The sequence below is a fragment of the Hyla sarda genome, chromosome 4 (assembly GCF_029499605.1).
Source record: "Hyla sarda isolate aHylSar1 chromosome 4, aHylSar1.hap1, whole genome shotgun sequence".
Lineage (NCBI taxonomy): Eukaryota > Metazoa > Chordata > Amphibia > Anura > Hylidae > Hyla > Hyla sarda.
Genome location: NC_079192.1, coordinates 203,032,839 through 203,054,436, shown reverse-complemented (window position 1 = coordinate 203,054,436; position 21,598 = coordinate 203,032,839). Strand labels below are relative to the sequence as shown.

The 21,598-nt window shown below is 40.3% G+C and overlaps 1 protein-coding gene across 27 annotated transcripts in view; it reads right to left on the bottom strand.

The window, feature by feature from the left end:
- Nucleotides 1-21,598, bottom strand: part of CELF2 (CUGBP Elav-like family member 2) — a 472,395-nt gene that overhangs the window by 190,789 nt on the left and 260,008 nt on the right. For all 27 annotated transcript variants that reach the window (XM_056573270.1, XM_056573271.1, XM_056573276.1 and 24 more), the window contains exon 3: nucleotides 11,863-11,945. In XM_056573270.1, the coding sequence (XP_056429245.1) occupies nucleotides 11,863-11,945 (83 nt within the window). The remainder of the gene's footprint in view (nucleotides 1-11,862; nucleotides 11,946-21,598) is intronic.

Here is a 21,598-nt window from a genome sequence, read left to right as displayed (position 1 = left end):
GAGCATCAAAAATGGCACTCCTGGGCCTAGGCGGTAACAGGCTGGCATTATTTAGGCTGGGGAGGGCCAGTAACAATGGTTCTCGCCCACCCTGGTAATGTCAGGCTGTTTCTGCTTGGTTGGTATCTGGCTGATAATTAAAAAATGGGGGAACCACACACACACACACACATATATATATATATATATATATATCTATTTATATATATATATATATATATATATATATATATATATATATATACGCATAGGGTTCCCCCTATTTTCAGTATCAGCCAGATACCAACCAAGCAGCAACAGCCTGGCATTACCAGGGTGGGCGAGGACCATTGTTTCTGGCCCTCCCCAGCCTAAATTAAGCCACCCTGTTACCGACTAGGCCCAGGAGCACCATTTTTGACACTGCGGGCCTGTTGGTACCAGCTCTTTCCGGCACCCCTGTAGCGGTGGGTACCAAGGTAATAATTGGAGGTTAGCATTAGCTGATTTTGGGGCTAACGCTAAGCCCCGGCTTAGTAATGGTTTCCGTCTATAAGACTGCTTCCACTACCAAGCCTGAAAATTCAATTATAAAAAACACAACACATAGGAAAAAAAATTTGATTTAAAAAAACACTTCCCCACAGCCCCACCGAATCTGATGTAGTCCTTTGCATTCAGGTATCTGAAATGAGAAGAAAAGAAAAACAAGAAATATGGGTTAGTACATTTTTTGCACTCTCTCCTGGAGAGAGCGCACATAATGCAGTGTGTTCATAAACAGGGAGCCTCCAATTGTTGTTAAACTACAACACCCATCATGAGGGCTGTAGTAAAGCAACAGCTGGAGTCTCCCTGTTTGGGAACACACTGCAAGAAAGGCTCTGTTCCCATTATGCAAAACGCATAATGAGAACAGAGTCAGGCCTGGACTGTGTAGCTCGATATGTCCCTCTGCCCTTGGACTACTACTCCCATCATGGGAAGGAGTTGTAGTACCGCAGAACTTAAGGATGGCACTTACACATCCCCCGGCTGCGGGACTTTTAGGACTACTATTCCCATCATAGACAGACTCCGTCCATGATGGGAGATATAGTCCAGGGGCTGAGGTGCAGATCGCAGCAGGTCATTCTGCTGAGACCCGCTATGATCCGCATTTATTAAGTTAACAAGCCGGAGGCATATGCGGCTACACTGCACTCCCCGCCGGCTCCAGGCTCCTGTATATATCTCTCACAATTTAAAATTGCTGCCGCTGAAAGACCGGAGCTCTGATTGGTAAATATCTATTCACCAATCAGAGCTCCCATCTCCCGGGGGCGGTGATTATGAATTATGACAGTGTATACAGTGTTTCCCGCCTGAAGCTGATGTGGAGCGCAGTGGAGCTGCATGTGCCGTCGGCTTGTTAACTTAATAAATGCGGATCGCAGTGGGTCTCTGGAGAATGACCTGCTGCGATCTGCACCTCAACCCCTGGACTATAACTTCCATCATGGACTGAGCCTGTCCATGATGTGAGTAATGGTCCTCAAAGTCCCGCAGCCGGGGCATTTGCAAGTGCCATCCCTCAGCGCTGCAGTACTATAATTACTCCCATCATGGGACAGACTCTGTCCACGATGGGAGTTATAGTCTAGGGGCTGAGAGGCAGATTGCACTGGGTCATTCTCCAGAGACCCTCTGCGATCTGCATTTATTAACTGTAAAAGCCAGCGGCACATGCAGCTACACTGCGCTGCCCACCGGCTCCTGTATACAGCTGTCACATTTCATAATCCCCGCCCAGGAGATGGGAGCTCTGATAGGTGAATAGCTATTCACCAATCAGAGCTCCTGTCTCCCGGCAGAGGGGATTATGAATTATGAGTAGTGTATACAGGAGCCGGAGAGGTGTGCAGTGTAGCCTCATGTGCCGCCGGCTTTTACAGTTAATAAATGCGGATCGCAGAGGGCCTCTGGAGAATGACCCGGTGTGATCTGCCCCTCAGCCCCTGGACTATAACTCCCATCATGGACAGAGTCTTTCCCATGATGGGAGTAGTTGTAGTCCAAAACTGTGGATTTTTGATAACTTCATGTACCATAAAAAATATAATAAAAAGCAATCAAAAAGTTCCATCTAAAGAATATAGATAAGGTATAATTTTTACCAAAAGTGCACAGCGTAAAAACTGCACTGTGTCCCCAAAAGTTACGAAATGGTGTTGTTGTTTTTTAAATTTCACTCCACAAATTATTTCTTTTTTGGGTTCCAATGTAGATTTTGTTACGAAATGTTTATTTAATTACAAAGTATAATTGGTGATGCAAAATTTTAGAAGAGGAGAAGGAAAAAACAAAAGTGCAAAAACAAAAATCGGTCTGGTCCTTAAAGGGGTACTCCGCTCTAAACATCTGAAAAGATGTTAGATTGCGAGGGTCCTGCCGCTGGGGACCCCTGTGATCTCCGGGCCAGCAGCGGTGGCGTCATCCCATGTCTCCTCTATTCATGTCTATGGGAGGGGGCATGATGGCTAGTACATAGCTGTCATGCCTCCTCCCATAGAGGTGAATGGAAGGTCTTGGTGGCCGGCATCGACAGTCATCGGGCACGATGTGGAGATCGCTCCATGTACTGATTAACTGGAGTGCCGCAGCAGAGGGTCCCCAGCGGCAAAACCCCCGCGATCTATCTTTGGATAGGCGATAAGATGTTTAGAGCGGAGTACCCCTTTAAGGCAAAAATGGGCTTGGTCCTTAAGGGGTTAAAGGGTAACTACCATTTTAGTACACTTATGACATGCCATGTTTGGTCTGTGGGGGTTGAGGTGCTTAGACTCAACAAAATGAATATGCAAAAGCAAACACCTGAGCATTGTATCTGCTTGGTTCTCATTGAAGAGTGGAGCTAACAGTGTACGAGCTAATACAAAGTCTATGCACCATCCAAGGAAAACCAAACAAAGTCAATTAGAAACAAACAAGCACACTCCCGCCTGAACGCTTCTGTTCCTTTACTATAGCGATCAGTGGGACTTTCAGCACCCAAAACCTTTGCTGATCAAACTATGATGTGTCAAATTTAAGAAACCAGATTTACATTACTGAGTTAAACAATAGAAAGATTTTAATTCACCTAAAATAACATAAATCTCGAGTGAGACAATTAAGTAAACATGTTTTGATACAATGACATAAGCAATAAGAGAATGCTGTAACTGTGATTGAGTATTAGAACAAGGGAAAATAATGAGAAGTAAACATGCATACAGCATATTTTATTGCTCTGATTGTTGTCTCTTGTCAGCCTAAATCCCCATTTATACAGCATTTTTGTTACAGCATCCTCAAAAGGCTTAGCATAAGAAGATATGAAAAAAAAGAGGAAAAAAAAAGATTTGCTTGCAACCTACTCCGGGCTTTGCATGTGAATGTAAAGTCTGCTTTGTTTCATCCTTGGGGCCTATTTTACAAAAACATTTTTCATTGATTTAAATATATCCTGTATCAAGATTTAGAAGGAGCAATATGCCTTACACAGTCCTTTACAAACTAAGGCTTACATGGTGGCTTGCGGTAACTAACCACACATATTGCTTATGCTTTTTAACCTCTGTTGCACTACATCCTCTGTAGACTAAACCCCTGTGTGTAAAAATATACACTTTTGTCCATGCAATAAAAATATCAAAGTAAAATTCAGATGAATAGAATGTCCTATATATCTTATTGTGTTTCTCTTTTCAAACGTCCATTACTTTTTATTTACAAATATGGATTGAAAACGCAAAAGATGTATCCACATAGGCTGGTAATGGTGGATTTTACAGTATTTCTGAAGGTAAATCCGCAGCAGCCAATCTGCTCCAAATTCTGCGGATTTGCTGATACAGATTTTTAGACATGCCGCAGGTAAGATTCTACGTGGACTTTTCTATGGCATGTGGATGAGATTTGTTAAAGTCTCATCCATATTGCTGCTATTTCCACATGCAAATTGTCTGCAGAAAATCTACCCCTTTGATCCTGTATTTACCATTCTGCTAGTTGCCAGTCATCTAAGTATCTTATCCCTAACAGTTTAGCTGATGGACATCTATTGAAGGTACCTGGCACGTCTGCGGATTCTGAGTTCAGCACTGGACTATATGCACCGATTCATATCACACTATTATTATCTACTATTATTATTATCTTTGTAATATACTCTACTACTTCACATATTCACTTTACACATATATATATGTATAAATACACTTAACATGGATACACTTACATGCACTTATTTGCATATGCACACATGCATTTTATTTACTATACATTTATGTGTCATTTTTAATCCTAAATCTATTCATCATCATGTAGTATTACTATTACATCTTACTCTGTGTCTTCCATTGTGTTTCACGTTTTCACCAGCATGATCACTTTATTTTATTTTGGGCACTAGCACTTTGCACTTTTTTGTCCTCACTACATGTGGTTTGTGTTGTCTGTGCTTTTAATATAGCGCTCCCAATACTACTACTATTAGTATATATGCACCTGTTGAATACGGGCTTATCTTTTCCACGCATGCGCAGCTTACCTATCAGTCTGCGCAAGCGTTGGATTTTCCCTTACCAGTTTCAGCTTCTTGTGTTCACTGCGCGTGCACCTGCTACCACCGTGGTGACGTCAATATGTACGCACTCCGGTGGTGCCGTGCGCATGCGCGGTTGAAAACAAGATGGTGCAGACCATTACCTGCCACACTGACAGCACGCACAGCTGCACCAGGTATTTTACTCATATAGAACTTGTTTTATTGGTCGATACCATGTATTCCGTTTACCCTCCATATGACACTCCCTGAGGAAGCGAGTGAGCAAAACGACGTAGGGGTAGGCTCCTGACTCATGTAAGTAAAGCTGGGTGTCAGATGGCTAGGTGCATGGACAGTCTTATATGATTATTTCCATCACAGGGACAATCAATGCTCCAACTCTTATTGAGGTGGTTTCCTTCCCCTCAGATATGTATGGTTAACATCCTTGTCTCCCTGCATTTATACTGCCGATAGCACTGGGCAAATGGCACTTTACAAGCTATGCTTTATATATATGTCCTTTCTGTTTACATTAGTGTACTGGGTTTACTGAGGCATCTTTAGGTGTATTCCTATACATATGTACTGTGGCTTGTTCTTAAGTCCACCTCTTATTGATTATCATATGCTTATATTTATGTGCCATTCCATGCACCTATTGGACATTATTTGATATTTGTGTTTGGAGTTTTTATCATATTTTATCTTATTTGATTATAATAAAGATTTATATCTATTCATTATATTGTGTCAGTTTGGTGCTTTTCTATAGGTTTTCTAGTATCTTTTGGCGCCAAACATTGGTCTGTACCTTGTTCATTTATGGCCATACTTTATTGGTTTATACTGTGTGAGTGATAATATGTAAGGTTCTCTAAAATAATTTTTTATAGCTATATAAGTTACTGAGATAAATGAGATTACTATGGCAATTGTTAAAGGGGTACTCCGGTGCTAAGACATCTTATCCCCTATCCAAAGGATAGGGGATAAGATGCCTGATCGCGGGGGTCCCGCTGCTGGGGACCCCCGTGATCTTCCACGCCGCACCCCGTTAGAATCTGCCCCCTCAATGCAAGCTTATGGGAGGGGGCGAGACATAGTCACGCCCCCTCCACAGGCTTGCATTGAGGGGGCGGAGCGTGACGTCACACTATGCTCCGTCTCCGTGATCGCCAGTAATCAGACCCGGAGCGAGCACGCTCTGGGGGCTGATTCTAATGGGGTGCAGCGTGGAAGATCACGGGGGTCCCCAGCGGCGGGACTCCCACGATGAGGCATCTTATCACCTATCCTTTGGAGTAAGGCTAAATTTCAGCATGGTTATCACCAGTGCAGGCACTGTTCATGAATTTCTAAATAAGGAATATTGGGAGATATAAATATAGTTGCCTGTAGAGTTGTGGACATAGATGTGGATGATTTATTGTAAAAGATAATCAGAGTGCTGCCTTTTTTGCAACACTATAACAGCATACACCTACAAAATGTAGAGGCCACTATCATTCTGTTGCTGCGGAAGGATACAAGTTCAAATTCCCAGAAACTCTATAGCCCATTGCTAAAGCGCGCTCTATATGTAAGTGCTGGTAGACTTATATTACAAGTGTACTGCAATGCAAGTCTATGAAACTACCGGCAATATCATTTACCACTCGCTTTAGCAGTGGTATCCTGTATCCTGCTGCAGCAACAGAATAATCATAGGATAAGAATTCCAGGTAATGTATTTGCAAAGTTAAAATTAATCTTCCTAAAAATGTATTTAAAGCAAGAGTGGATGAATTGAAATACTCCATGCAGCAGTGGCGGATCCAGGGGGGAAATTATCAGGCTATATTTGCACAGGGGAATGTCCGCACAGAAAATCTCAGCACTTGGAATAGGGGCAAGGAGCCCCCCCCCCCCAGAGATCAGACTATGGATCCACCACTGCCATGCAGACTGCCAGTGGTCACTTATTAAAGTGTTACTGTCATTTTTACAAACTTTTGACATGTCTCATATCAATCATGAAGTGATGGCACATCCTTACAATGTCCCATCTCTTTATAAGATGGGAATACCCCCTTAAGTAGGGGAGGGGGCAGTATGCAGGTGAATATATGTTAGAAGGTAAATGCCTTGAACAGAGACCTACTTCCATAGTTTCTGCAGTCTCATGCTTTGTAACATTTTTCTTATACAGATCCATGCACCCTCTAGTGTTGTTGATCAAATTATGCACAATTCACTAAAAGGAAAATCTTTGTATGGAAACAGTTTTCAAAAAATTCTATAACGTTGCTTGTGCTAAGTATGATTAAATAAGGGGGCTATAAAATCTGCCAGGATGACATCATTCAATATATCATATACCATATATGACTTCCATTTCCATGATGTCACTTTTCAAAATTAAAGGGGTTGCTGAATCATGGAGAAAATGACTCAGCGGTAGACAAGGGTGCGAAAAATAAAACCTATACTCACCCTTCTGTCGGTTCCCAGTCCAGCGCTGTTGCTCTGATGTTGGATGACATCCCAGTACACCCAGCACAGCACGTTGCAGTCAATAACTGGTGTCAGTGATCACATGAAATTGCACTTACATGGAGTATACCCCCCAAACTGATCCAATTTGTCCCATAGAAATGTATAGGAGCAAGAGACTAGTATTCTATGCCAGTCATTGTAAAAGAAACATGCTACAAAATCACTATAGTGTGAATAGGCTCATTTACATGATAAATCTCAAGTCATATTGGTGAACTATTTCTCCCACAATTGTAGAAAAGTTGAAGCAGGCTTAATTTATATAAATATATGTAGAAACATGTAGATGAAGTGTTAACGTGCCAGTAGCCATTTCAGCAGTCTATGTCAAAGCGATAAGCACAGAACACTAGAAATCTGAACTTGTGTTGACAGATCAAAATGCCTTTTTTCCCAGTTTCTTGTTTGAATAAAAAAAATGACAGAATAAAGTAGGGAATGGCTTGTGCCATTTGTTTCTACATCTCCAGTATGCTGGCACTGCAAGTAAGACCAATATTGTAATGCTGCAGGACTCAGAAAACCTTTCTGTGCATTTTTGTTGTCTAGATGATAATTATTCTCCAAGGGAAAGCGTCAGGTTTTAATATCTCAAAGGCTTCCTAACCCAATTAATGCAGCTCATGCTAAATTATCCAATTAAATGATACTGTGCATGGCATCTATTCTGAAAGACTGCCACATTTACTTACTGAGCCGCTACTGGTCACCATGCAAATGAACAGAGATGCTGCCTATGGATTGCATGGCGCAACATTTGCTCAATATCAGCCTCAGTAATTTTAGAAGCACTGACGGTAATTGTAGTGAGATACGCAGACACTGCAAGGCACAATTGGGCACTATCTGGAGAATCGAACGATGTAATATTAATGCTTGAGGCCATTGGGGAAAACAGTGTGTCAAAAACAATAAAGTATGTCAGAAATTGGAATCCTTATTATATTTAGACAACCATTGCAACCAGTGTTTTCATCATTCTACTTCCCTTCTCAAAATGTTCTTTTTCACTTAAAGGGATATATATATATATATATATATCTATATATATATATATATATATATATATATATCAAATAAAAAAATGAATTATATTTCTGGTGGATTTATCAAAGGCTAGTTCAAATGTTGTATTTTTCCTTTTTGAAAAATACAATGCCTATTACAAATCATATGGTACCATCAGATTTAAAGGGGTAACCAAAGGATAGGGTATAAGATGTTTGATTTTGGGTGTCCCGCTGCTGTGGACCAACGTGATCTCGGATGCAGCACCTCAGACATCCAATGTACGGAGCGAACTTCGCTACATGCCAGATGACTGGCGATGTGGGGCAGAGGCTCATGACATCACTGTCACACCCTGCTTGTGATGTCATGGCCATGCCCCCTCGATGTAAATCTATGGAAGGGGGCATGACGGCTGACAAGCCCCCTCCCATAGACTTGCATTTAGGGTGTGTGTCCGTGACATCACGAGCAGGGCGTGATCATGACATCACAAGCCTCTGGTGCTGCACCTGACGCTCTAAACGAACACCAAGTGCAGCAGGGAGATCGCGGAGGATATGGGATAAGATGTCTAGGGTTGGAGTACCCTTTTAAGCCACATACAGTATTTCACTCACTCACATATTTTGTGATTTGGAAGTGGCTTAGTGCCACTAAATGGGACTGATCTGTGTCTTCGCTTTCAGAGCATTTTCCACACTGAATATGTGTTCATAAGTGATTCCACTTAGTCAGGCACATTTAAAATACAGACTTAAAAACATGCGGAACAGTTCAGTGTGAGCTACAGGTCTTCTATTCCAATAAAGAAATATGGAATGCACCAAAATATGCTCCAGAACACACTCCAGAAACAAGGCCAAAAGGTCCATTCAAATAGCAAGAACAAGCTATGATGATATAATCCTATATCATATTGAAAGAGTCCATGGAGCTGACAAAGTGCTCCCTTTTCTTATTCCCATGCACTCCACACCATGCTGACATAGCCTTATAATTTCCCCTTGCTTTAAAGGCACAGGCCGTGTCACAGGGGCAGAAACTAAATTGTGACAGCCATATATGGAAGCAACCACATGTGCGTGCGGTGGCTGATCACTGAACAATAGTGTCAATGTTGCCAATGGCTGTCACAAACTAGTACCTGCCCCGGTGACACAACCTGCCCCCCTCAATCCAGAGGAAACTATTGAGCTATGCTGCCACAGAGTTAGAAGTTGAGCACTGAGGCGGTGTGAGGTAAGGTAATATTTAGTGTGGTTCTCAAACAAACCCTTTAGAGGAACTCTGAAGGCAAGTCACATACTTGTATACCTAGTGTAGATCCTGAGACAGTACCAAAGTGAGAATCCCTATGTCATGCACCACTCTCTCAGGCGCTTCACTGGATCCCAGTGTATCAGTTTTTCCAGAGTGCTTCTTTAAAGGGGATGTGTCATTTATTTTTGTGTTCTATCTGTAAAATATTTATTCTATTTTTCCCCACATGATTGGAAAGGAAGCCATCTTGCCATCTTGCTGTGAAGAAAATTTAAAGATCTGATGGTGTACTATAGAGATATTGGGGAGCTTCTATGAGAGACTTCTATGAGAGAGTTTTCTAGGCATTATCGGTGACCTGTGGAGTGGTTATTATGCAGGGAGTGGAGGAGATGAGCTGTGACCTATTTACAATAATGAACCCTTTGGTATCTCCCTCCAAATTTAAAGGGGTGATAACTTTTTTTTTTTTTTTTTTTTAAAGTAGAAATTTTATTTTCCTTAAGAGAGACATATAAACAGTTGTGCAGTATCAAACAACAATCAGTTGAAATGCTTACAAAAGGTAATCAGGTTGGTATCTCCGATCTATAAAACCATTGCGTTGGCATAAAGACTGCGAGAAAGCATACAAGATTGTAGTCGTGCTGGTCACAAGTCAGTCATGAGAGACATGTATCTAGAGGTGAGCGTGGATACCTAGAACAACTAATTATCAAATCGGAGTTATAGCAACTGTTTTAGAGAGAGGTTCAGAGAGAGGGAAGAAAGAGAGGTACTAAGGCAACAGGATAGTGGAAAAGAAAGAGAAAGTGGTAGTTAAGGGAAGGGGGAAAGGGAGGGTAGGGGAAGAGCATATGAGTACAAGAATGGTAGTGGTACAAAGTATTACAAAGTGTTACAGGTAGCGCATCGGTGGGTTCCCAAGTGCGGTGAGCAGGTTCGATCCCCTCCCCGTGGCTGAGGGGTGATAACTTTATTTCTAGCCTTGTCTGTGATAATAAGGAGATGTCTGCTGGAAAGTGATCTCTAAGGAACAGGAGGTCTCACCCTATTATAAATATCAGTGGTCAAAGTGAACCTTGAAATATTTCAAGTTTTTTTAGACAGTGATATGAAAAGTATTAAAAAAAAAAAAACATTTCTTAAAAATAAGTCTAAAGCATAACTCCGATCATAATCCGGTGGCAGGATATGTGTTCTGAATGTCCCAGCAACTTTGTAGCCTGAGACTTGCCTGAGGCTACAGTGATCAGGATATGGATTTGCCTGAAGTCTTATGCACATCTATAGACCTCTGACCAATCTGTATCCTGATCACTGTAGTCTCAGGTAAGTCTACAAAGTTATTGGGGAATTTAAACAGATAACCTGCCACTGCAGCATAATCGGAGTTGCACTTTAACACAAAACTTGATTTAAATAAGTCAGTTTCTGATGACACATTCCCTTTAAATAGGCGCTGTCCCTGTAAAAACTTTTAACATGTTGTAGAGACATGTTAAAAGTTTTGAACAGTCGAGGTCTGAGAGTTCAGACCACGACCGATAGCTAGAACTAGCTAGAAAAAGAGCACGCTAAACAAGACAAACTTACAACATAAGCCTATGGCAGTGTTTCCCAACCAGGGGGCTTTTAGCCAAAGGCTGTCTGGGCATATTGGGAGATGCAGTTTTGCAACATGTGGAGGTATTCTGGTTTGGAAACACTGGTCTATGGGATGAACTCGTTCAAACAATTGGTCAGGATCTGAGCATTCATACCCCGACCGGTCAAAAACTTTGACATGTCTCTAGGACATGTCAGAAGGTTTTTGAGGTGACAGCTACACTTAAAGAACTCATGTACAAATTCATAGCAACTTACGTCCTAATTCTGACTTAAGAGGTTTCTGAAGAACATTTTGCTCTATTTTCAGTAAATGGGCACAAAATTGTACATTCTGAACTGCTCAAGTTAGCATAGTAGTCTATAGCAAAAAAAAAAGTACACAAAGGTACTAAAAATATATTTTATATAATTTAAACTGAGTTTTAAATATTCTTCCTTCTATGAACAGTCCTACTACACACAATTCCTTCTTTGTTATACCTTTCAAACTTTATTCAGGATAAACAGTTCATTACCTAAAGACCTAAATCGTTTGATAGTTTGAAAGGAAGAATGTTTCTAAAAATTCAATACACATCAGCCCAAAAAAAAAAGCATGAAATCAAAGTAGACTGGATTATACCAGTGAGGTACTGAGGTAATGTTTGTTTCCCAGATAAAGCCTAAAGTACATTCAGTGTATTGTACACAAAGCCATCTGACTGAGACAATTAAAGGATTAGCCCAACACCATCAGAAGTCCATTCCACCGCCGCCCAGTCATTTCCAGCAGCACACACTTCATCATGTACTCATTGGTTATTTGGAAAGAGAGCTATTCTCTAGCAATAAACAGAACAAATAAATGACATTTAATCATGACACAGTGTCAAGGAGAAGAAGAATGTACTCACCCCAGGTAAAGTTTTAATATTGTGCAATGCGTTCTGTGCTTCCAGTGCTGCTTTTCTTGTATAAAATGTTACAAAACAACAACCTGCAGATCAGAAAGAGAGAAGGATTAGGAAATGCCCTAAAATAGGTGCCAGACATGGGCTAAAACGATGATAAATTAAGCGTCTAGTAAGAGAAGGGATTTATGAACCCATTGTACACTAGCTCATACCACTCAGTACAAAGAGTCACACTGGTATTTCCGTACTAACATATCATAAGATAATAAATGACAAAAGGAAACCAGCGGGCAATACATTTACTCCAAGTTAGCATCAAAATGTCAAAATTGTAAGCAAAAAAATAAAAATAAATAAATAACACTAAAGCTTATGTAGAGTAAAAATTGGAAGAAAATAGAACAGCCAGTCACTCACCAAATAGTTCTTTCTTCAGGCTTTATTTCAAGCTGATGATAATACTCACATAAATGGGAGATACAAAAAGGAAAGAGCAGGGGGGTACAGTGGCAACAAGCTCCCTTTCACACACTTAAGTGCTTCGTCCAGCCATGATATGGTCGGATGAAGCACTTAAGTGTGCGAAACGGAGCTTGTTGCCACTGTACCCCCCTGCTCTTTCCTTTTTGTATCCTCCATTTATGTGAGTATTATCATCGGCATCGGCGAAATAAAGCCTGAAGAAAGAACTATTTGGTGAGTGACTGGCTGTTCCATTTTCTTCCAATTTTTGATGTGAACCTGCTATACATTCTTTAAGCCAGAGCACCACCAACACTACATTAGCAAGTACCAATACCACAGAGCCCTGGTCCTGATATCCCCACTTAAGGGGACAGCCGCAGTGCCAAACGGACTATCATCTCTACATGTTTCTTATGTAGAGTAACAGTATGGTTGTTCACTCAGTAGGGAGATGAACTAACACTGGTGCGTAGTAATAAAGGAGTAGATAGCCATAGCGACCTGTTTGGCAAATTTCACCTTACTGGTTACCATAAACTCAACTTTTCTTTTGCCCCTGTTTTGATGCATCTTCTGCAATGCCAAATAAAGAATTAAGGCAATAAACTTACAAGATGATTAGATATTCACTGATATATGTGCAATACTTTTAAGTATTATAATGTGAAAATGTTTAAAATGTGAAATAAATGTAAAATGAGCAGCCATTTTGGACTAGACTTCCAAAGACTCCTCAACTGACCAAATCACCATACTGATATCTATAAAAAAAATATATGGCTTTAAAGGGGTACTCCGCCCCCAGACATCATATCCCCTATCGAAAGGATAGGGGATAAGATGTCAGATTGCGGGGGTCCCACTGCTGGGGAACCCCGGGATCTTGGCTGCAGCACCCACCTGTTGTGGCTTCCGGCAGCGCATGAGGCTCTCATCCTAACGCCTCACGACCACGGTGACGGGAGATTGTGACGTCACAACTCCACCTCCGTGTACTGTCACGCCCCACCCCCTCAATGCAAGTCTATGGGAGGGGGCGGGGTGGCTGTCACGCCCCCTCCCATAGACTTGCATTGAGGGGCGGGACGTGACGTCACACGGGGGCGGAGTCGTGACATCACAAACTCATGTCACCGTGGTTGGGAGCCGGAGCGTCCAACATTTCCAGAAGCCACAACAGGTGGGTGCTGCAGCAGAGATCCCGGGGGTCCCCAGAGGCGGGAGCCCCGCGATCTGACATCTTATCCCCTATCCTTTCGATAGGGGATAAGATGTCTAGGGGTGGAGTACCCCTTTAATGTTAGACTGAGTAAGACCCTGTTCTAACATTAGAAACAAAAATAGAATTAAATGTACTTATAATCCCCCTGGTGTGTGAACCTGCTCTTGTATCAGTAAATATGGTATTTGATCAGTGATTTGTTAGTAGTATTAGTGTAGGGACTTGTAAGATGCTAAGATGCTGAGGTAGGTTTCCAGTTTGCTTATTTTGGGCAAATCATCAACTTATACTTCTTGTTTATTATTTTTACAGGATGGAGTCTGGCCTTGTGATGTGTAGAGAGAATCGAATGCATGAATGTTTTGTGGTGCACTAAGAAGGTGCTGGGCAGCCTGCCTGACCTAATAGTATAAGTGTGATCAATAGATCAATACAAAACACCTACCTATCCATGTGACTGTCACCTTTAAAAAAATATTGTCTGTGCAGTTATCATACATTGTAGCTAACCTTTTCACACATAGGCATATCAATGGTTATTTATTAGTATTTTTTTAACTGTGCAACCTCTTGCCCATACAGCAGCATTGAGGCTTGTCTACATCCTGCAGGGGATTTGCCTTTGCATCAGCAACTATGGCCTTTCTGTGATTTTATGTATACAGAGTAGCTGAAGGGACACTTCTTAGCTTTGAAGGTAACTGATAATGTTTCCCAGGTAATACAGATAAGTGGAGCAGCTTTGGCTCCAGGGTACCATTCACCATCATTATATAGAGAAGACCACTCAGATTAATACATGCATTTATCACTCATGGAAACATGAAGCTATCCACATATTTTATACAGTATGATACATGAAATGATCCTTGCATGAACAGAATCATTTTAAATTGGTTAGCAATATATGGCATTTTCCTTTTATGCTGTTTTAGACTCATAGAAATAGTTAATGCTTTAACTGTAGGGCTAACTTCAGAATATCTTTGTAGGACATTCTTGTACTGTAGTGTATGAATACAGGTTACCGGGCCCAGACTTCAAGATAATTAGTATATTCTCTAGCTAGGTAGCACACAGCCTAGGTTCAAATCCCAGCAAAAACAACATCAGCAACAACATTCTTCTATGTTTCTATTTACCAGGAAAGGTTAAAAAACCTTAAAGGGGTACTCCGCTGCTCAGCATTTGAAATAAAATGTTCCGAACGCTTGAAGACTGCATTACCTGATGCATTAAAGGGGTATTCCGGTGGAAATTTTTTTTTAAATCAACTGCTGCCAGAAAGGTAAACAGATTTGCAAATTACTTCTATTTAAAAATCTTAATCCTTCCATTACTTATCAGCTGCTGTATAATACAGAGGAAGTTCTTTTCTTTTTGGATTTCTTTTCTGTCTGACCACAGTGCTCTCTGCTGACACCTCTGTCTATGTCAGGAACTGTTCAGATTAGGAACAATTCCCCATAGCAAACCTCTCCTGCTCTGGACAGTTCCTGACATGGACAGAGGTGTCAGCAGAGAGCACTGTGGACAGACAGAAATTCAAAAAGAAAAGAACTTCCTCTGTATTATACAGCAGCTGATAAGTACTGGAGAGATTAAGATTTTTAAATAGAAGTCATTTACAAATCTGTTTAACTTTAAGGCAACAGATGATTAAAAGAAAATGTTTTCCACCGGAGTACCCCCTTTATCAGTCTGTTTTCAACATGCAAAGCCTGCATCTTTGACACTTCAATGGTTCTTGCAATCTCCTGCAGACTGGAAGCTGTCAGATGAGGATCCCACAGCTCCTTCTGTTGTGCTCAGAGCTGCAGTTTTCAACTTGATCTCTAAATACAGCAGCAAAAGAAAAGTTTGCAAGGCATTCTAACATGGCTACATATCTGCCAATATCTTCACCTAAATGCATAACTTTTAATACTGGATGCTTTTCTTTGGATTGCTGGTCCTGCCAGGGGCCACTGTTCTGGCCAAGTACCAGTACTTATGTGGCTGTAACATAAAAGGTAAATCCTTGTCTCCACTAGTGTGTTCCTCAGAAACATCAAATGGCCCAAAAGCTGATAAATCAAGAAACCTTGCCGTCCTCCTGGATAGTATGTAGTGTATGGATTATCAGGCCCAGACATTGATATGGCTGCTTTTTTCTAAAACTTGACAATACACTGACATACCAAGCCTTCTGGCCCATAAGTCATTGTACCGATATGTAGTCACTAATCTAAAGGTCTATTAACAAAGGGGAATTCCGTCTGAAATTAAAGCCCCATAGACTTCTATGGGTTTCCGCACTCCCATTCACACTTCACACTTCAGCAAGCAGAAGTTCAGAAGTGTGAATGGGAGTGCGGCATCCCATAGAAATCTATGGGCTTTAATTTCAGGTTGAATTCCGCTTTGTTAATAGACCTTTAGATTAGTGACCTAGTAAGGCTAGGTTCACACTGCGGAATCTTCAGACAGAAAGATTCCGTCTAGATATTCCGAGTGCGGCCAGGACCGCGTGGACATTGCAGTCCCCAATAGACTGCAATGTGTTCCGCAAGTAGATCCGCCTGAAGAATAAGCACCGCAATTCTTCAGGCAGAAATTTGAAAGGGAGTTTTCCGTTCACAAATTCCGCTACAAAAATTACAAAGTGTGAATTGGTGAACAGAAAACCCATTCCCCAGCTTGTACATTTTAGTAAGCAGAATTTCTGCCTGGAATTTCAAAATGGAATTGCAGGCAGAAATTCCGTAGTCTGAACCTAGGCTAACACATTACTGCCCAAATATACACTACACTAAATGTACAATTCTTCTTTACCATTACTGTGTTAAATTAAAAGAAAGTTGAAGCCTTATTAACCAATATTTAATATGTCATATTAACTACTAACAATAGTGAGTGCATTTGTTTTTTTGTTCCATTATGCTTCACAGTGTCCACAATTTGTTGCTGGGCCCTATGCTCCTAAAGGTGGTGCTCATGAGCTATATGTTATAGATTTTCAGCAATAGTTTGAATGGTTATAGCATCATTTTATAAAAAATAATCACATTTACATGCATGGTTTTCCTAGACTAAAGTATGCTGAAGCTACCTGTTTATTTCGTCACAGCTGCATATAATTCTTTACTGACACATAGTAAGACACATGGAGTTATTACTTCAAATAATCCCACAATTCCATGGGGTTATAGGAATGCAGCTTCATTTATATATGCCCAAATTGTATTTATTTATTATTTGTACCCTGAGTAGATTCTTGATCATCCTTAAAGTACAGTACAATGTGAATTATTTATTTATTTATAATAATAATAATAATTATTATTATTATATAATGAAATCAATATTATTTATGTTATTATTATTAGTAGTATTCATAAATATAATCAGTATGATATATATTTTTCTACAGTTTAATTCAAATAATCATTTTATATATCCCTGGTAATTTTTCTGTAACTCAACTTTATACATATAACTGAGTGATTTGAAGTCGCTATCCCATAGAAAAAGTTGGTTTGCTCTGACACCCCAAAATTTTAATCCAAAATAATTAAGACAGATAATGTAACACAGAAAAATAATAAGAAAAAAAAAGTAGTATATAAAAATAGTACAGTACATTATCCTAGACACTAGTCCACTGATTTACAACCAGGGTAACCTGGAGCCTGGTCAAGTGTTCCCAAAACAGCAACAGCAGTGAGAGGGTTACATTTATCAGTAGAGATGACAGAATGTTCACTGTTGACCAATGCTTATAGTCTGCTATACAGCAGTACAAAGATAGCATGCGGAAATACTTCCCATCACCATTATAGACAGTGGAAAAGCCTAAGGACTGCAGAGAGAGCGGTCATACCAGTGCGAGGTGCCTAAAAAGGTCCAAAGGCTTCTTTGCCATGTAAGTGGCGCCCATACATCTTTTATATTTGTTGGTGTAACACTTGTTCAGCCAACAGCTATCTCTCCCTGCTTGGCCAAAATTGCATGTGTTATGAATAAAGAAAGAGAGATAAGCCACTGTCCTCTGGAGACTTATCTCCTGAAAAACAAATGGGTCAGGCTTTTGAACGCCAGCATGACTGACCTTTCTCTAGAGTGACAAAATCTAAAGAAAGTTGGTAGTCACGTATACACGTTAGAGAGTCGGCCAGTCCCACCAAAATGTGTAGGATTGTCTGACTTTTACTAAAGTGTATGGAGACCTTTACTGATTTGTCTTTGGAGTCCTAGGGCTTCATGTTATAATTCTGGTTTTAGTGCTGCAGAAGTATTAGTGCTGCAGAAGGTACCAAGTACATCTGTGAGCAGCTTTTTGCTGTCACCATTGATTAAGCCAAAGTATTATATCTGTTCTAAATGAAGTACACTTTCCCTTTTCAGAGAGTCATTGTAAAGCTAAATAATTGTTATGCAAGGGATTACTGTATTCAGATTGTTATACTGTTAATTCCTGTCACATGACGTTCCCTTTTTGTTTAATAATGAAAGAGTTAATCAGGTCACAGACCCCCTTCCACAAAGACTATTTCGGCAGCTTCCATAATTATAAGTAATTGCACTAGAGATATTAAAGGTCCCCTTTGTATTAACACAGACCAACTCAATTTCATAGTTTAATATACTAAAAATGGAGTATATAAAAAAAAATTGAAATCAAATTTATTTCCCTCATTTAGGTATCATGGGGTCAGTTACAGATCAGTGCATAAGCTGATTAAAATCTTTCTATGTGATGATAAATGCAGTATGCTAATTTCATTCAAGAGAAAGAAGTTTACTGTATGGCCATACGCTTCAGTACAGAGATTAAATGCTTCCGAATATGAAAGACATCAGGGGGTCGTACTTGAAATGTGCAAAGGGAAAAAATACAAACCGTAAAAAAGTAGATGAGTAGTAGAGAAATTGCCAGAAAATGAATCCTCTCAACCACAAAACAGGCCTTTCTTCACCCCAAGAATTCTTCACAAAAGCCACATTCGCCAAATATTGACATGCCTGCAAGCTCTCCAAAAGGCAGAACAATCTCCTCATGCCAGATGGCTGTTGGCACAAGATACACTAAGATTCATGTGCAAAATGCAGTTCCGGTTTAATATCCAATGTTAACTTATCCATTATATATAGATAATTAATATGAGAAGTTGTCAATATTTAAAACATAGGGACATAGATGGAGAAAAAGATACCTCAAAGCATAGATCAAAATTCCCTCCCTTGTAGTTCTGGGTAAAACCAACCTAGGTATGGTATGTCCTGCTGCCATTAATGAAAATATCATAAATGTAACATGGTAGATAGGGATCCCTATGCATGCTATGCAGTAGGGCCCAGGAGGTTTAAACTACACCTCTGGTAGGTGCAGTATTTTTACTGAATGCGTTGAGACTAAATATACTTTCATTTTAGAAATATTAAAAACAAAAAAACATGAAAGGCATATGTTCATAATATGCGGGACCCTTTAAATTGTGCTTTGCAGGTACCTAATTCACCTATATTGTACATTGAGCAGTGCCAACAGGTGAAGCCTTGAAGTGTACCTGTCATTAGCAAAAACTTTTTATACAATGTAGATAATACCATTACAAGTATATTTGTAATATACATAGGTTAAACGATTTGTATATTTTTGTCTCTGAAGCTATTGTCTATGTGTCTCTCGGAGGAGACCAAAAACTGAAAGTGGGGGCGGAACAAGCAGGGCTCTGTACAGGCTCCTGGCTTGTCAATCATCCTGCTTTATGAGCTGGGGGTGTGTCACAGAGCTTCACTGCACAGACCCATGCTTGTCCTCAGTGTACAGAACCCTGCTTGTCCTCAGTGCACAGAGCCCTGCTTGTCCTCAGTGTACAGAGCCCTGCTTGTCCTCAGTGTACAGAACCCTGCTTTTCCTCAGTGTACAGAGCCCTGCTTGTCCTCAGTGTACAGAGCCCTGCTTGTCCTCAGTGCACAGAGCCCTGCTTGTCCTCAGTGTACAGAGCCCTGCTTGTCCTCAGTGCACAGAGCCCTGCTTGTCCTCAGTGTACAGAGCCCTGCTTGTCCTCAGTGTACAGAGCCCTGCTTGTCCTCAGTGCACAGAGCCCTGCTTGTCCTCAGTGTACAGAGCCCTGCTTGTCCTCAGTGTACAGAACCCTGCTTGTCCTCAGTGCACAGAGCCCTGCTTGTCCTCAGTGTACAGAGCCCTGCTTGTCCTCAGTGTACAGAACCCTGCTTGTCCTCAGTGTACAGAGCCCTGCTTGTCCTCAGTGTACAGAACCCTGCTTGTCCTCAGTGCACAGAGCCCTGCTTGTCCTGTATTTAGTCTCTTCACAGAGACACACAGGCCATAGCTGCAGGGACAAAAACATACACATTTGTTTTCTCAATGTATATTACATATGTATTTATAATATTTTTTTCTGCATTAAATCTAAAGTTTTTGCTAGTGACATGTACACTTTAAAAGAGTTATAAGAAATAAGCATTTTTTTGTGTCGGTAAAAATCCAATAATCTAACTCCAAGGTTTGACCTAGAATAGTTGTACCCCCCCCCCCCCCCCCCTAAACTGTGCTTCTCTAGGCAGTTGCCTAGTTTGCCTATTTGTTGAATTGAGTAGTGCCTGCAGTTAAACCCTTAAAAGACTGTAGGAAATAAGCAGTGTTTCTTCCTGTACAAATCCAATAAGCTAACTCCAAAGTTGAAACCAGAATAAGCATGCAGTCAGCTATTAGCATATAAAAGGCATGCATTTTGTAGCAGTAACTCTCATTTTAAAACAGCATATCTTCAGTAAAAGGATTACCAAGTCTGTTAAATATAAATCAAGATTTGTTTTCTCCAAAGCATCATATTAAACTAGATGTGGGGAAGCTCAGCATTGAAATATTCAAATCTGCAGAGACTGCCAGCTATACATCACACAATATTTCCTTGTGCTTAACAGGTTAAAACATCTAGAAAAACTAATAATTGAAAGATCCATTTTTTTCCCTCTCGACCCTTCAAATGAACCAGCTGCATGAATCCCGCTTGTGAAAAGGGGAGCCGGAATAATTATATTTATGAGCAAATCCTCCTGCATACCAAAATGGATCTGGTTTAGGCAAATGAAATGACACAATATAAATGCAAATTATTATTACGACGATCATTTCCTCAACCTGCCCAATCAATTTAGGAACTGTATAATCTGAACTCACTTCCCATAAACACTATTATTTTATGATGCTGATTAAAGGAAACAGGAACAATACCTAGAGTTTCATTTGCTCCAGAAAATATACAATGGCACCGAGATATTGTAACCCGTAACATAGAGAGGCCACAATTTATTACTTATTCTGTTAGTTACTCTAACCTGGAATTAACACTTTGTGTTACCTAGACCACTGAGAGATATGACATATAAACCCACATTTTACATAAGTATAATGCACTGAAAGCTGGGAGGATCTTTTTTTTACCCAGTATATTCTATACAAATAAAATACATGATTTAAGGGGAACCTGTCACTAAAATCATGTTGTCCTTTCTGGGGGTAGCATGTGTTATTGAAATGAATATTCAGCTTGGTGGTACATGATTTTATGTTATTTTATTTTCCAAAAGCTGCCACATTTTGGTTTAAAAAAGTACCTGGTTAGAGTCAGTATGATTTCACATATTCGGGCAGATGTTTCTTCTGAGCAGCTCCCTCAGCTTTCCTTTACCCTACATCCAGTGACTGACATATTTCTCTCTTTATCCCGATCTTAGTGGCAGGTTCTCTCTATGTTAGATTAATGTCGATGCGAAGATTCCAAGGTGATGGCGCATATTATTACTGGATGATTCCATGTTTTTGTAGTTTTATTGGAAATGTTCTCTCCATTTTAAAGTTGGTCTTTGGAATATGTTGGTATATGTTGCATTATATTTTCATTGTACATGTATTTGTAAAAATATGAATTTACTTGTACTGGCTGGTAGTGCGGGTGACACTGATTAAAATGATGCCTACCATGCCCGGATCTGTTGCGGTGTTCCTTCGTTATGTTCCTAATTACGATCATGCATATG